The 17,500-nt window shown below is 33.5% G+C and overlaps 1 protein-coding gene and 1 long non-coding RNA gene across 6 annotated transcripts in view; one reads left to right on the plus strand and one right to left on the minus strand.

Moving 5' to 3' along the window:
* The window catches only part of LOC115220492 (hybrid signal transduction histidine kinase L-like), a 91,356-nt gene extending 77,451 nt beyond the window's left edge, over positions 1 to 13,905 (plus strand). For 4 of the 5 annotated variants that reach the window (XM_036510139.1, XM_036510137.1, XM_036510138.1 and 1 more), the window contains 2 exons: positions 6,148 to 8,353; positions 13,889 to 13,905. In XM_036510139.1, coding sequence (XP_036366032.1) covers positions 6,288 to 8,321 — 2,034 coding nt within the window. In that variant the 5' untranslated portion in view covers positions 6,148 to 6,287 and the 3' untranslated portion in view covers positions 8,322 to 8,353; positions 13,889 to 13,905. Of the gene's footprint in view, positions 1 to 1,758; positions 1,780 to 6,147; positions 8,354 to 13,888 lie in introns of those variants that run through there. The other variant, XM_036510140.1, reaches the window with a different exon arrangement.
* Positions 3,735 to 11,635, minus strand: LOC118766586. The gene is made up of 3 exons (XR_005002530.1): positions 11,422 to 11,635; positions 4,342 to 4,351; positions 3,735 to 3,745 (listed from the first exon to the last, which is right to left on the minus strand). It is a non-coding gene; the product is annotated as an uncharacterized LOC118766586 (long non-coding RNA).
* Positions 13,906 to 17,500: the final 3,595 nt, after the last annotated feature.

The raw sequence follows: 17,500 nt of genomic DNA on the forward strand, positions 1-17,500 counted from the left end.
CAAGAGAAGTTGTTGAAGGGAGAGGCATCTTTGTTCCAAAATTTCAGTCTTGCAGGGCTTTGTGATACACAATGTTTTTGGTTTTGCCATTGGGTACATACACGAATAAATTTTCCGGATTTCCATAGAGTTGTCTATGAGAAAAAGCAGGATTGGGACACACTTATTAAATACGTTCTGGAATCAAAAATTTATCTACCTTCATCGAAAAAGTTTAACTAGAAAAACACAGAATTATTGGAGTTATGGGCATTCAAAGTGTAATGAAATTTAATTGAAAACCCTGTATGCATTGCCAGCATTTAGTTATTTGGAGATGTTGAAAAACTGTCTATTAATGCAATGTCTGAATTAATTACAGCAATATGTGTATAACTGTTTAGATATTGAAGTAGAATAGATGAAGAATAATTGTTTGATTTAGTAAATATCAAATATAATGAATTGGAGACTTACTTGAAATTGCCGTTGTCGCATTAGAGTAGCTTGTGAAGTACAAGTACCCACTCATACTCTAACTAGTCGTGGAATCTTAAAGGTTAACTTTATCAAGGCTAATTTATTCAAGGTAATATCTAAATGTAGCATATATATAAGCACAAAAAGTATGTGTGTATATAAATGTATGAATGAAGTCTTTAAGATTTAAGATTCAAATCAAGAAAGTGCAATAATGAGGTTTTGCAGTTCGAAACTGAGTAGTGAAATGCAGATCCGCTGATCGTGAGAATCGAATATTGATCCCTTCGCTAAAAACTGACAATTGTAAGTGCAGGTGCTATGGGTGTTTAAATAAAATATATCAGTTATATGTAGTAGATATAAGGATCCCTTCCAGGGGCCCTATTATCGATTTTTCAACAATCTAAGTATGTCATGAGGTTTCCAGACATGAGTTCTACTCACGTCTCGAGTTTCATCAAAATCGATAAAACAATCTAGGAGGAGTTAGCTAACAATTTCACAAACAAAGACACCCACAAACAGAATTTCCCACATATGTAGTAGATAGGCTTCTATTAAGGGGGGAGGGTGTATATGAGTGTAGGGAAAGGCATGTGGCCTAGAGGTTAGGGGTTGCGCTTGTTATAAGATTGTGGTGTAGTCTAGGTGCATGTGTAGCTGTGTGGCAAGAAGATTGCTTCTCAGCCACATAGTTTTGGGTTCAATCCCACTGCATGGCACCTTGGGCAAGTGTCTGCTACTACAGCCTCAGGCCAACCAAAGCTTTGTGAGTGGATTTGGTTGATGGAAACTGAATGAAGCCCTTTGTGTGTGTGTGTGTGAGTTGTCCCCCATCGCTTTGTTTGTCCCCCATCTCGGACGTGGGGGCGGATGGGGTGTATTGTGACCTCAGTCATTTATATGCCATAAAAACCCAGTTAAGGTCTGACATTATGAATTCTAGGGCTTATGACAGACTCCTAATATGGGTGTAGGGGTAACTAAAGTAGTATCAGTTGCATCAGTAAATTGGACAATTTCAACCAGGAATTGAACCCAGGCTTGCAACTTGATACTCTGTTGGCCTCTAACTGATACGTCACAACATCCACTGTTATTTTTTATGTTGTCTTGGCTTATCAAACACCTGGTTTTATAAATGCCAGGTGTTTGATAAACCTAGTTTTGCTATAATAAGCCATGCACGTGTGAATGTTTTGGCTTTTATCTCAGAGAGAGAGAGATCAGTCTTGAACCATCATATTCCTCTTTTCCTACCACACAACAAATTTATCTAAACTCATGAACTTCACTACATAATTTATGCCAATGCAAGTAACTATTAATTTCCTTAATATCTGTTTTTTCACCAGGCTTAATATTAATTTAAGATAAAGTGTCAAGCTGGCAGAAGTATTAGCATGCTGGGCAAGATGCCTTATGACATTTCATCCCGTGTTTATGTTCTAAGGTCGATTTTGGTTTCATCCTTTTGGGGTCAATAAAATAGGTACCATTTCAGCACTGGGGTCAATGTAATCAACTTACACCCCTCAAAATTGCTGGCCTTGTGCCAAAATTTGAAATCAATATTAAGATTTATTCTGTCATTGGGAAGAGAGAGAGGGAGAGGAATTAAAAGGAACAGTAGACAAGTCTTTTCTTTGGATGAAAGCATCTTATTTGACAAGTGTGGCCGTTGTCAGTACCGCCTGACTGGCCCTCATATCGGTGGCACGTAAAAGCACCCACTACACTCTCGGTGTGGTTGGCGTTAGGAAGGGCATCCAGCTGTAGAAACTCTGCCAGATCAGATTGGAGTCTGGTGCAGCCATCTGGTTCGCCAGACCTCAGTCAAATTGTCCAACCCATGCTAGCATGGAAAGCGGACGTTAAATGATGATGAAACATTAACCTTTAGCATTTAAATCGGCCATGTCCAGCCCAAATATTCTGGTTGTTTTTATGTTCAAACTGACCAGAACCAGCTTCTTACATCTACCTTATAATGTCATTCTAATAAATAAACAATCACCTCATTGACATCTTGAAGTGGTGAGATAATGCTTGATTAATTCAAAACAATGTGAATAAATAAGTATTACGTTTGACAGAGTAATCTGAATGCTGAAGGGTTAATATTAATTTAAGATTTGCTTTGCTGTCTTTGTGTTGAGAGAGGTGGGCTAAGAAGAACAATAGATGTGTCTTTTTCTTAAACGAAAATATTTTGACAACATTAAAGGGGATAACTGGGTCACAACTGACTACAAGGAAACAGCACAGCAAAGTATAGTCACTCTTCAAATATAGCATTCGAAAGGCAAATATCTTAATCGTGTGTGTACACGAGATCAAGTATCAGAAAGCTTACTGTGTCTGAGACAGAAAAATATAAAGTGTGAGAGATGTTTTTCATTTTCAAGTTGAGCATAACATGCAGGAGGAAGGCAAGCTCTGAAATGATGACATGAAAATGTTTCATATTTACATTGTGGAAAGGGCTCAGGAGAGAAACTGGTGAGTAGCTACTGATTGGTCAGTTTCAGCCAATGAAAATAATGAGTCAGACTGTTTGGTTAATTTTGGTGTGGATTTTTATACATTTTGGCCAATCAGAATATATTTTAGCAATTTTTGGCAGTTCTCTGTCATAGCTGTAACTTATAGTCAATTGAATCATAGCTGATAAGTACACTGGCTGGACAAAACCATATTAACAGCTCGCCTTTATTTTCTGGTAGTTATAGTATGTATGTGATGCAGAGACAAATGGGAGCAAGAATGGAAGTCTAGTGGTTGTAGAATATGCTTACGCATGTTATGTGGCAAGTGAAGCCTTTAATATGTAAATTTAGATTACAAGTGTCCTATTTATTACATTGGAATGTTGAATATGTTTCACTGTTATTCATTCCCTGTTGTAATTAAATTACAATACTTGCTTACCTAATGTATTCATTATCATTCCACTTATACTATCTTGCCAACGGATTCCTTATTTTGCCAGTGTAAATAAATATTGTCATCGACTATGTATAATAATAATAATAATAATAATGATAATAAATAAATAAATAAATAATTAATAACTGTTGAAAAGAGATATTTTTCTTTCTGATGCAATTTCATTTAACTCAAGACTTCGTTTACAGACACTCTATATTATCTGACCCACATCTACTTTTACATCACACTGCATGTTATGCAAGCCATATCTACATTTTGCAATACATACACTATATGTTATTGTACCCATTTCTAATTCACAATCACAATCTTCACTTACAGAATATGTCATCTCACCCATCTGTACATTTACACACGTTACCTAACACATGTCTTATTTAAACATACACATACTCTATATTTTATGTAACTCATGTCTAAATTTGCATAAACACACTCACTACATACTCTAACCTACATGTAGGTTTACACACGCTGTACTATCCAATCCATGTCTACTTTCACACTTATTTGGTTGTCTTAGTAATGTCTGTATTTATTTCCACTTTATTCCATCAAACCTATGCTAATATGTACATACAGTACTCATCATCATCATCATCGCCGCTTAATGTCCGTTCCCCATGCTAGCATGGGTTGGATGGTTTAACCGGGATCTGGGAAGCCAGAAGGCTGCACCAGGCTCCAGTCTGATCTGGCAGTGTTTCTACAGCTGGATGCCCCTCCTAACGCCAACCACTCCGTGAGTGTAGAGGGTGCTTTTTATGTGCCAGGGGAGGCTGGCAACGGCCACGATCGGATTGGTGCTTTTTACATACCACTGGCAATAAGCCAGTCAAGGCGGCGCTGGCATCGGCCACGTCTGGATGGTGCTTTTTTACGTGCCACCAGCACTATATATATAACCCATGCTTTACATATACACACTATATGTTATCTTACCATATATATATACATATACATATTCCAACTTCATCCTGAGCAAAGCCACAACATCCAGAGAGGCTGGACTTACTGTAATAACTTCACTGGACTGGTCACTGGTTTCATACTTGTGACTTCTTGCTTATATCACCTGCAAGTTATGATTATTACATAACTCTTTGCTTCCTGAAACAGCTGTCGCTACAAGATGTTACATAATTTCTTTATATTATATTCTTCTTTATTCTGCATTTTTGTGCTCCATGTAAATATATATATATATATATCAAACCTAATTTGTGTTTATATACCTTACTACCCCTTAATATATGTGTGTGGCCAATTCAAATTAAAGAACAATATTAACAATAACAAGCAATGAAGATGTGCACAAAGAATGTATTAGTTTGAAACTTGGTAAAAAGAGACAGTTTTTGATGTTTCGAGTATAGCTCTTTGTCAGAGAGGAGAAAGTAAAAAGTTTGAAGAAAGAAAAGAAATCACCAATAGCACATCTGAAGTTACACGCACACACACACACACACATACACACACACACACATCTACATTAAATGTTATGTAACCCATGTCAACATACACTATATTTTATTTAACCTATGTTTATAATTATATACAGCATATTATCTAACCCATGTCTACATTCATGTAAATTACGTGTGTTGTTTAGTACATTCCTACGTTTAGACACACTGTGTGGTGTCTAACCCATGTGTATATTTTTGTACAGTCATCTGACATGCATCTAAATTTGCATATCTATCCCATGTCTGTATTTACATTATATTTTATTTAAACCAGAACTGTATTTGCATACACTACAACCATCTAACATATACCTATGTTTACATACACTACAGTCATCTAAGTCTACACTTATATTCACCACGTGTTATCTCACAAATCTACATTCGTAGCCAGTATATTTTATCTAACCCAATCCATCTGGTTTATCATCACTGCCTGGCTCTTGGTTGCTTTTGGTAGCATCTGTGCTGTTGTCAGCATTCATCTTTGGTTTCTAGTCTCTAGACTTCTTTCCATCATTCACAGAAGCCCTAAAAAGAGTATTGCCACTGCTTTCGTTCCACTAATCAAGCTATTAAAAAGTAATATATTGTGTACATTTACATACTCTAATTCAATCTTATATTTACATAAATCATATATTGCCTTACCCATATTTACATTTACACACATTATATGTGGCTCAACACACACCTGTATTTACATACACTCTGTTATCTTTCTCACGTCTACATTTAAATTGACTCTTTTACTCTTTTACTTGTTTCAGTCATTTTGACTGCGGCCATGCTGGAGCACCATCTTTAGTCAAGTAAATCGACCCCAGGACTTATTCTTTGTAAGCCTAGTACTTATTCCATCGGTCTCTTTTGCCGAACTGCTAAGTTACGGGGATGTAAACACACCAGCATTGGTTGTCAAGCGATGTTGGGGGGGACAAACACAGACACGCAAACATATACACACACATACACATATATACAACGGGCTTCTTTCAGTTTCTGTCTACCAAATCCACTCACAAGGCTTTGGTTGGCCCGAGGCTATAGTAGAATACACTTGCCCAAGGTGCCATGCAATGAGACTGAATCTGGAACCATGTGGTTCATAAGCAATCTACTTACCACACAGCCACTCCTATGCCTATGTAAATACTATGACTATGTAAATATGTATTCTTTGTTTTAAATAATTATACCTTCACAATAAATCTAATTTCTTCATAATTATGAGAATCATGTTTCTTTTTTTTTTTTCCATCAGATTCAAGGCTGTTTTATGTAACCAATTACCAAGAAAAAGAAGATCAACATGGATTTTATTTCTTCTAACTGCTGATAAAACTATAGAATACTGCTGCAACTTGAATTCTATCACAGAATTACCTGGTCATTGCTGTAGTTATGGTTGTATACTGGGCTATGGAAGGGGAACGTATTTACATTGGTGGATCTTTATATATGAGTCAGGAACAAAATGGAGAAGAAGGAGTCCTACCCGATCGCATTTTTACTCATGAAGATGCCAAAATGCTACGGCCACGAAGCATTTTTCGTAAGAAATTTCTTCAGGGTGATGGAGGTAAAGAAGATGGTTTATCTATGAATGACTCTTCTGCTGATGAAAGGAATTCTGACAGCGATTTCAAAAAGCCATTAGCCAACTATCGAAAAGAAAAAGTTGTCCATCGAATTCAATGTGACGGAATACAAGACATCCAAGTTGTCGAAGTAGGTGATGATGAAGAATTAGATGAAAATGTTGCCATACCTGTTTCAAAGAAATCTAGAATTGATAAGCTTTGTGAAAAACTCCGAGAGAATTCATCCCTTCGGAAATCAGAAGATGTGAAACGCACCAACCAGTCTCAGGATGCTGTTTCATCTTCACAAAACAATGTTCTTTTGAATCAGGAAAGTGATTCCATTAAAACTACAAACACTGAAAGTAAATCTATTCAGAATCCTGTTAATTCAGAAGAAACTACTAACTCAGAAAAAGATTCTTCAAAAACTGCTTCTCCAAAACGAGAAAGTGTTGTCACCAAAGTCTCCAGTGAAAAGGAACCAAGTAAAAGAATAGCCGATCAACAGTTTTCTGAAGAAGAGGACACAAAAGATTCATTTGAAAAGAATTTTAGCGCCTCTAGTACTACTACAGTGACTACTATTACTGCTACATCTGCTTCTACTACAACTACTGGTACTACTACTAGTACCACTACTGCTACTACTACAACTACTACTACTACTACCACTACTGCTGATGAGGATGAAATTAAGAAGAATTCTGCTGAAAATTTTAATATTCCCAAAACTAATCCAGTTGAAACTGTAAGTTCAGAACCATTAGATGAAACAAAAGAAGAATCTACTTCTCTTCCTAGAGTTCTTCAAAAGTCTGCCAGAGTAAATCTCCGTGAAATGTCTGTGGTGCTCTTTGACTGCCAAATGTCTCCTGGTGATTCTTGCTCTGCTTTCCTTTTTGAGCAGCAAGCACTAATTTGTGATCAAGACTGCCGACAGTCTGCCATACAGAAGGTCAAACCAAAATCTTCATCAAGACGTACAACGCCCCGAATTACTACGACTGCTATCAGTCAGTTACGCAATCAACTAAAAAGGGATCGCAAGAGAGTCTACCCTCTGCGTCCCCCTCCAACTGCTTCGGCTTTGCCTGCTCAGAAACCTTCTTCTCTTCAACCGTCTTTCATGTCTAAATTGTCTCCATGGTCAACAGCAGCCAAAGTTCCGCCATTCTATGCTAGTCAGTTTCAATCCTTACATTCTGAGACATCCCCAAATCTTATGTCATCGCTGAACACCTCGCCATACAACCTCCATCACCATCTACAACAGCAACATCAACAGCAGCAACATCAACAGCAGCAGCAACAACAGCAACAACAACAACAACAACACCACCATCAGCAACAACAACAACAACACCAGCAACAACAACAACAGCAGCAGCAGCAAATGGCACATTTAAGAAACACAGCACCGTCCAGTTTATCGTTGCCCATACAAAAGATATCAAAGGAGAGTAAGAAGACTTACCCACTTCTTACTCAAGCTTTAACATCTATGGCATCTCTCAACCATTCGTCTGCTTCACAGTTACGTCAAGAATTGTATCTGACATCCAACTCTCGGAGTCCTGCTGCTCTGGGGAGAAGGCCTCTGCATTCCTCTTCGTTATCACCTGTTAATCCTCATTATATGCCTAATCCACAAGACAGGATGTGCATGAAGCCTGAGCCATTGGAGGAGCGGGACTTGAGAAGCTCTATTTTTTCAAGCCAGTTTGCATCTTTTATAGACCAAGTGAACAACCGACCAGTTCACTCCTCAGAGTTCACAGATACCTACGCTCATCAACCCAACCAGTTCCCAAAATGGTTACACATGCAAAACCAATTGCTGTCATATGACTAAAGAAGATTACTTCTACTACTACTACTACTACTACTATTATCATTATTACTAAGGCGGCGAGCTGGCAGAATCGTTAGCTTGCCAGGCAAAATGCTTTGTGGCATTTTGTCCGTCTTTACGTTCTGAGTTCAAATTCCGCCGAGGTCGACTTTGCCTTTCATCCTTTCGGGGTCGATAAATTAAGTACCAGTGAAACACTGGGGTCGATGTAATCGATTTTTCCTCTCCCCCAAAATTTCAGGCTTTGTGCCTGTAGTAGAAAGAATTATCATCATTATTAATATTATTATTATTATCATTATTATTATTATTATTATTATTATTTCTTACATTGTTATAATGAGAATATTATTATTAAAAAAAAAAACTAGCTCATTGGAAACATGAAGAAAGAAAAGAACAGAAAATATATTAAAAAAGTAAAAAAAAAAAGAAACCAAAGAGAAACTACAACAAAGCAAAACAAACAAAAAAAAAACAAAGAAAAAGCAATGGGGTGAAAATACTCAAGCATCCCTGCCACTAAACAGAGTTAAGACCCAAAGTTTTAAAAGAAAAAAAAAGAAAAAACATCAAGAGGTTCTTATTAAGTATTCATGATATATCTCAAAGAAAAATATAAATAAATGAAAAAAAGAAATACATGAGACCAAAAAAAAAACCGAACAAAGAGAAAAAAACAAAATGTCACCCACATTAGTAAAAAGAAAAGAAGAAAAGACGTAGTTAACTCTTGACACAACGACAGCTACAGTATTACAAGAACGTAAAAATAGCAAAGTAAATTTTAAATAATGCTTCTTAATACAAATAAGTGTAAAAACAAACAAGCAAAAATGAAATCCATTTCATAGGGTAAAAAAAAAATGCCAAAAAAAACTGCTGTGAATTGCTTACGTTTTTTTTTTTTTTTCCTTGTGATGTCTGTGATGAGATAGAACTAAAATGTTATTATTATTATTTTTTTTTTTCTTGTGTCTTCTCCATCCATGCAATGTTAGCATATTATTGCAACTTGTTAAAGCATTATTATTATCATTATTATTATTATTATGATAAAGGGCGGTAGATTGGCAGAATTGTTAGAGTAGAAGAAAAATGCTTTGCAGAATTTCTTCTGGTTCTTTATGTTCTGGAGCTCCAATTCTACTGGGGGGTGGGGTGGGGTCATCTTTGCCATTCATCCCTCCAGGTTCGATAAAATAAGTACGAGTCAACTACTAGGGTCAGTGGTATCAATTACTCCCTCCCATCAGAATTGCTGGCTTTGTACCTAAAACAAATTATTATTATTATTATTATCATTATTAAGGCGGCGATCTTGGCAGAATCATTAGCATGTTGGGCAAAGTGCTTAGAGCAGCATTTTGTTTGGCTTTACATTCTGAGTTCAAATTCTGCCATGGTTGACTTTGCCTTTCATCCTTTCAGGGTCGATAAAATAAGCACCAATAAAACATTGGGGCCGATGTAATCGACCATCCCCCTCCCTCTAAATTTCAGGCCTTGTGCCTTTAGTTGAAAGGATTATTATTATTATTATTATGCGATTTAGGTTATGAGTATTGTTTTGGGTTGTTGAAGCCAAAGATCAGTAATAGACATTTCAAAGAAGATGGAATTATTATAATTGATTATAATGAGTAATTAGTAACAATGAATGCTATAAATATATTATTGTTGTATTGGGTTATCAGCTAAATTTGTTGATTTTTTTTTTTTTTGATTATTTTAATCCTTATTTTTCATTAACAGTTTTAACAAATCAGTCGATAATATATTCTCCTTCATTAAGGCAGCAAGCTGGCAGAATCGTTAGCACACTGAGCAAAATACTTAGCAACATTTCATCTGTCTCTACATTCTGAGTTCAAATTTTGCCAAGGTCGGCTTCACATTTCATCCTTTCAGGGCAAATGAAATAAGTACCAGCTGAGTACTGGGGTTGATGTAATCAACTTACCCACTTCCCTGAAATTACTGGCCTTATACTAGAATTTGAAATCAATATATTCTCTTTCATTGTTCATGACATTATGCCAGTGTTGCACCAGCTTGTCAATGCCTTGAGGCTAGAAATCACCTGGTCTTGACTTGAAGAATTTGCAGAGCTACAGTTTCAGTACCACATCATTTTGAACGAAAAAAAACCTTACAGACTGTCAGAGATTGACCAAAAAAGGTGATAACCTAAAGGTGCTATAATAGTGTACAATGGGCACAATAGAACTTCACAACAGAGTTCTTGAATAGAATTTCTGGTTAAATTAGCAATTTAGGGGTGAGGAGGTGTCATATTAAAGAAGCATACTGTGTTGCGAGTCAGGTCTTTTCAACTAGATTGCCTTGTTGGATCTTGCTCATCAAGTGGAGATGACAGTCAACTGTATCATTAGAGTATCTCACCTGCTTGTCCAATTCCTGATTATCTTGGTGCCGATCCTCATAGATAAGCTCATACATTCGATCTTCATTGAACTGAACAGGTCAGTTAGAATGAGAAGAGTCTGAGTTTGAATTGAAGCGTGAAAACCATTTCTGTGCAGTTCTTGCACCTTCTCCATACATAGCACAAATGTCTTAACCCTTTGGCATTCACATTATTCTGTTGAAAAAAAAGGTTATTTATTCACATTGTTTTGAATTAATCAGTTATCTTGTAGCTTTGAGATTTCAGTGATGTGATTGTATATTTTTAGAATGATATTTTAAGGTAGATGTGAGAAGCCGAATCTGGCCAATTTGGTCATAAAATAAGTAGAAAATCTGGGCCAGATGTGGCCAGTTTAAATGCCGGAGGGTTAAGCAGCTTTGACAGTATTGGAACCATGAGTAAATACAAAGAGAAGCAGATGTCAAGAATGCTCATTGTTTTTCCTCTTGCCATTCTGTTGTCATATGTCTCTGAAAAGAAGCACAAGTTATTCAAATTTAAAAAAAAAACGATAAACAAAAGTTGTAGAGAATAATAGAGCAACAAATAAAACCGAAATACAATACAACAAAAGTATTTTTCATGTTAATTCAAATAACATTGGAGAGAAACAAACAAATTTATCTGACATCCCTATACTATCATTATGTTAATATGAAGATATACAGAAGTATTACGATTATTGAATTGGCTGAATTATAGCACTGAATGAAATGCCTTGCAGTGTTTGTTTCATCTGTGTCCTGATTTCAAATCCTATGAAAGTCAGTTTTGCCTTTCATCCCCCTGGGATCAATAAAATAAAGTACCAGTCAAATATTGGTATTGACTTAATAACTAAACATCTTCCCCCTCCAAAATCTGAGGTCTTGTGCCTATATTAGAAAATTAATATCAATATTGTTATAGTACCAATTGAGAAATTTGGTATATTTAATCAGCAACCTTACTCAGCACCCTTCCACCTTCTTCCATGTCAAAAAAACTGGGACTTTGTGCCTATGTTAGAAGGGGATTTTTTTTTATGTTCTGAGTTCAAATTCTATCTAGGTCAAGTTTTATATCATCCCTCCAGGGGGTCATTAAAATATATAGTATTAGTGAAGTAGTGGGATTGATGTAATTGAGTTACCTTTCTCTACCAAATTCCTGGCCTTGTGTTTACATTTGAAGCAATTATTGAATCATTAGCACATTGGACAAAAAGGTTAGCAAGCATTTCTTCCAGTTCTTTACACTTTTGAGTTCAAAAGTTTCCAAGGATGACTTTGGCTTTCATCCTTTCTGATTTGATAAAAAAAAAAGAAGAAAAAGTACCAGTTGAGCAATGGGGTCAGTGTAAAAGACTAACTCACCCCACTTGAGATTGTTAACCTTGTGCCAAAATTAGAAAACATTATTCTTTATTATTACTATTCCATGCTATCTTGCACACTACAAGATGGCACTTTTCTACAGATCAACAATGCCAATCTTAAATCCAGTATCCTTCAACCTCTTAGGTAACAGTTTGGGTGTTGTGGCCATGTGTGTTAAGTGCCATTCTAGCAGAATCGTTAGCACATTGGGCAAAATGCTTTTTGGCATTTCATCTATCTTTACGTTCTGAGTTCAAATTCCACCGAGGTTGACTTTGCTTTTCATCCTTTTGGGGTCGATAAATTAAGTATCAGTCAGGCACTGGGTTGATGTAATCGACTACCCTCCCTGCTCCAAATTTCAGGCCTTGTACCTGTAGTAGAAAAGATTATTAATTATTATTAAGGCAGCAAGTTGTACTAGTTGAACACTGGGTTGATGTAATTGACTTACTCCTCGCCCCAAAATTTCAGGCCTTGTGCCTACAGTAGAAAGGCTTGTTATATATATTGTTGTTATTATTAAGGTGGTGAACTAGCAGAATCATTGGCACACCACACAAAATGCTTAGCAGCATTTCATTTGTCTTTATGTTGTGATTTCTCAACATTGCCTTTCATCTGGGTTGATGAAATAAGTACCAGTTGAATACTGGGGTTGACTTAATTAACTTCCCCCTTGCCACAAAATTTCAGACCTTGTGCCTATAATAGAAAAGATTATTATTATTATTATTATTATTGAGTGAGAGAGCAGTGCATGCCATCAAAGTGACACTGGGGTAAAATATACCCATCATGACTACCCGTCTGATAAGGGTACACTAGGTACATGCATCACAACCATATGTGTGCGACATGATGATCTCATATCAAGATAAACAGCACATGACCTTGCAGGTGGGGCCCAGTTAGAATTTTCATCTGGTCGAGTAACCTATCCCGCTCAAAAGGTCCCTGAATAAGGGTTTAAGGATGTTGAATGAAACAACCATGTTTCCAGAGGTGAATTATTCAAACCCCAAAGAATCCTTCTCAACACATGGCTATGATGCTCCCCAACTACTTCTGCTCGTGATCAGAAATGCACATATCGTCAGCCACTAAGGGACATGCTCAACTGGTTATGGTCAAACAACTGACTAGCAAATCTGTGCTATTGAGCAGAATATTTGCTGTAGCCCATCTTTTATACCATGACAAAACAATGTACATGATAACACTTCAAATCAGTTAAGATCAGAAGCCATGAGAGCTGCTGCCTGGTACTGCATCAGGGCATTATTACTATTATTATTATAAAAACATATTTATACCATTCATTGTTACTAGGTGCTTTCGTCATGTGATGTGGTCATACAGCACATTGATCAATAATAATTGATACATTAGAAACTTGCTATCATAACCTAAAACAGTAATCTACTCAAATTTTGTTTTTCTGGTGGGTTTTTTTTTCCCCACCCCATTATTAATAAAGTATGATATTTCATCTGTTATAATCTTTGTGAAACTGAGAATCCATTTGCTGAATTTTGATAAGTTGATGAACCACGTATTTTCATCACTTGGTTTCATTTACATAAAATATAGCATTCTGCCAGGCACTAGTGATAGTTTTAATACTACATAATATATATATATTGTCTTGGAGAAATCTCTGTCGATTATCCAAGCTAATCAATGTTATTTATTTTTCAATTTTAAGATTTGAAATATTTTTTTTTCTTTCAGTCCATTACATTGTACTTATACACATTTAATATATTTTTACCATTATTATTATTATTATTATTATTATTATTATTATTATTATTATTATTATTATTATTATTATTATTATTATTATTTATTATTATTATTATCATTATTAATCCTTTCCCCACCACCACCACCCACCCACCCATTCCTTTTACATTGTAAATCTAAAGCATTAGCTTTTAGTTTAATCTCGAGTGATTCCTGGCTAACAATTATTAACTTTGTTATGAATTCGTAATTATTTTTTAATTTTTTAAAAGGATTTCAAGCATTTGAAACAAAAAAAAAAAAAAATTGATATAATTACATTTATATTTAAATTATTGTTAAATACTGTAATAAGCAGCTGGATTAAATTACCAAGAAAGAAAATGATTACGATTGGTGGAATGTCATAATTTCTTTTTTTTTTTTTCTTTTTATGTTTAGGAAAAGACAGAAACAAAAACTCTAAAATGTATATTTTTATTATTTAAATTTGATTTTAGATACCATTTAAGAATACATATGTACATACATACACACACATGCACACACATTTAGCTTTTTATATGATATATATGTATGTGAATATAAATATGTATTTATGTATGCATATATATATATATATATATATATGGATATATATACTTATATATATACATAAATATACATTTATATATATATATATATATATATATATATATATATATATATGCTCACGCATACTCACACAGAAAATTTTTTTCAGCATATCATTTTTTTTTTTTTACAGAAAACAACTTTCAATGAAATCTTTTTAAAGAATCATATTTGTTGTAACTTAAACTTCCTGTTTCTGAGAGAATTTTTTTTTCGTTATTTGTAAAAAAAAAAAAGAACAAAAAAAAAACAGTCAGTAGATTTTATGGTTCTTGACATGTAATTTATTTCCTTTACTTAATTCAAGATTTTTTTTTTTTTGGTATTATAGCTTTAATTGTGGATATAAGTCTGTTATTTTGTGAGAAAATGTTGGCATAACTATTTAATAAAACTTTTTTTTCTGAATCTATGTTGTTAGTGATATTGTATAGGTATTTTTTAACAACAGCAACAACAAAACATAAGGACTCTCATTTTTATCATATTGCTTAAACATCACCAAAGTACAGGCTTCAAGGTTTTTATTGAATAAAAAATAACAACAACATGTATTAAAAATGTCCATCAGTTTATAAAAGAAGTCTGAAAATGTTACATTAAAAAAATTCAGTACTGATTCCAATGTTCCAAAAATCCAATGGATTATTCGATATTTAAAAAAAAAAAAAATTCTGCATTTTTGTGAGTAGATAGTAAACTTCTGTCCATATATGCTTATTTTTGTTGTTGTCAGTCCTGTTTAATTGTGTCAAATTTATTTTGAGATGTAAATTAATTAGATTGTTTGTGTTTTTTGTTTTGTTTTTTCCTGCTTTACATTTGACAAAGAAATGAACAACAAAAAAGCAAGCAAACTTTTGATTTGATTGAGGTTAAAATTGTGGTTTAAAAAAACACAGAAAAGAAAAAGATTCCATAAATTTTTGTTCCAAATTTTTAAATAACCCATAAGTCTTGCCATATTGTCCAAACCCACCTTTTTATTTCCCATTTCAGTGGTGTCTAGATTATTCTAGATGTTCTGTAGAGAATGAGTATATTTCCTTTAGTATTGGCTAGTTTTTCACTTGCTTAGTACAACATAGTCTAGGGTAACTGATTGCCTAGTTATGCCTCACCTGCTTATTTTTCACTATTCATTGCTGTTTTTTGCCATCCAGTTTTCCCACCCCCATCCTTATAAATTTAACCTTTACTGTGGTATTTCAGCTATTTATTCTCCTACCCAGCTACTCTGCAATACTTTATATATATATATATATATATATATATATATATATACACATTCAACATACATATATATACATATATATATATACATATATATATATATATATACATATATATATACATATATATATATATGTATACATATATATATACATATATATATATATACATATATATACATATATATATATAATATATACATATATATATATACGTATATATATATTCATATATATACCACATTTATATTATATATATATATATATATATATTATATATATATATAATCATCTCATATCCATATATCATATCATTGTTGTTATTCCAAAATATAAAAAAAACAAAAAAAACACTATGCTTCTTGTAGAATAGTTTTAAATGTTTTAATATGTGGTTATGATACAGTGGTTCCCAAATGGTATGCATTTTGGTGCAGTGATGCATCACAAAATGTAGTTAGGTGCACCACAGAAAACAAATTAATATATTTTTTAAAAAATGTTTAAAATAAAAATGTGAAATTCTAAGTATAAAACCTTGATAACTATGTTTTATTTATTAAAATAAGGAAGTAAGTATTTAACAACTTTCTTTAATTTAAATTATATAGGTTAAACCATATTATAAATATCTTTATTTTTAATACATTGTTTTATTTTATGCACAAGGTACACAAAAATATTTTTATTTGCTCTTTAATGCATCACAAGTAACAAAATAAAAATGGCTTGGGAACTACTGAAATAATGCTACATAAGCACTAATTATTATTTCATTAATATTTAAATGATTACAGAGATATTAAATACTTTCTTCCATTGGTTAGCAATATGTTTCTTTGAATTTACCAGTGTTTGTTTTCTGATTGCCAAATAATTTTTTTTCTATATATATATATTTCAAGTTTTGAATATTAAGTTTTTAAAACAGTTGAACCTTATGTAATAGAATTGTCAGTTCTGTTGGTAGCTGATGATGATTTTCTCTCACGTACATTAGCAATCAACAATTGAGTCAGACCAGACATAATACCTGGTGATCCTGTAACTAAATATATTGGGAAGGCTACATTAGACCAAATTCCATATACCTTTTTTGATATACAATGTATAGATATATTGAAGATAAGCCCCGTCCACATTGATGTACAAATACTGATAATATTTTTGTTATTTTTTTTAAAGTTTCTTTCCCAATAACTAATTACCTTAATCAAAAATAGGCTTTTTGTTCTTAATTATTTGTCACTCAAAATATAATGGTTGTTATAAAAAAAATTATTGCTGAAGTCTAAGTAAGGAAAATACTAAGTCAACTCTAACAATACATAGTTTGATATTTGAATTAATAACAAAATATTTCAGTAATATTGCAATGGTTTTCTGCACAAAAGAGATGAATAACATAAAGCACCCAATATTAGAAGTAATATATGACTGGTAGATGAAAAGATTCTTAATGATAATTTCATTAAGTATATTTTCTTTGTATTCAGTATTAATGTTTATATTCTCTCTTGTGTAAGAACTGGGCCGTTGTTAGTCAGGGCAGTAGACAACATTTGAAGAACAAAAACATTCACAGAGTACATGTTGCTTTGCTTTTATATTTGACTTTATCTAACCAAAGACCAATTATATATATAACCAGAAATCTATTATATATATATTATATATATATGTATATATATATATATATATATATATATATATATATATATGTATAATTATTAATTATGAATTATATAATAAATACGTACACTTATGTACACT

This window comes from Octopus sinensis, linkage group LG16, assembly GCF_006345805.1.
Source record: "Octopus sinensis linkage group LG16, ASM634580v1, whole genome shotgun sequence".
NCBI lineage: Eukaryota > Metazoa > Mollusca > Cephalopoda > Octopoda > Octopodidae > Octopus > Octopus sinensis.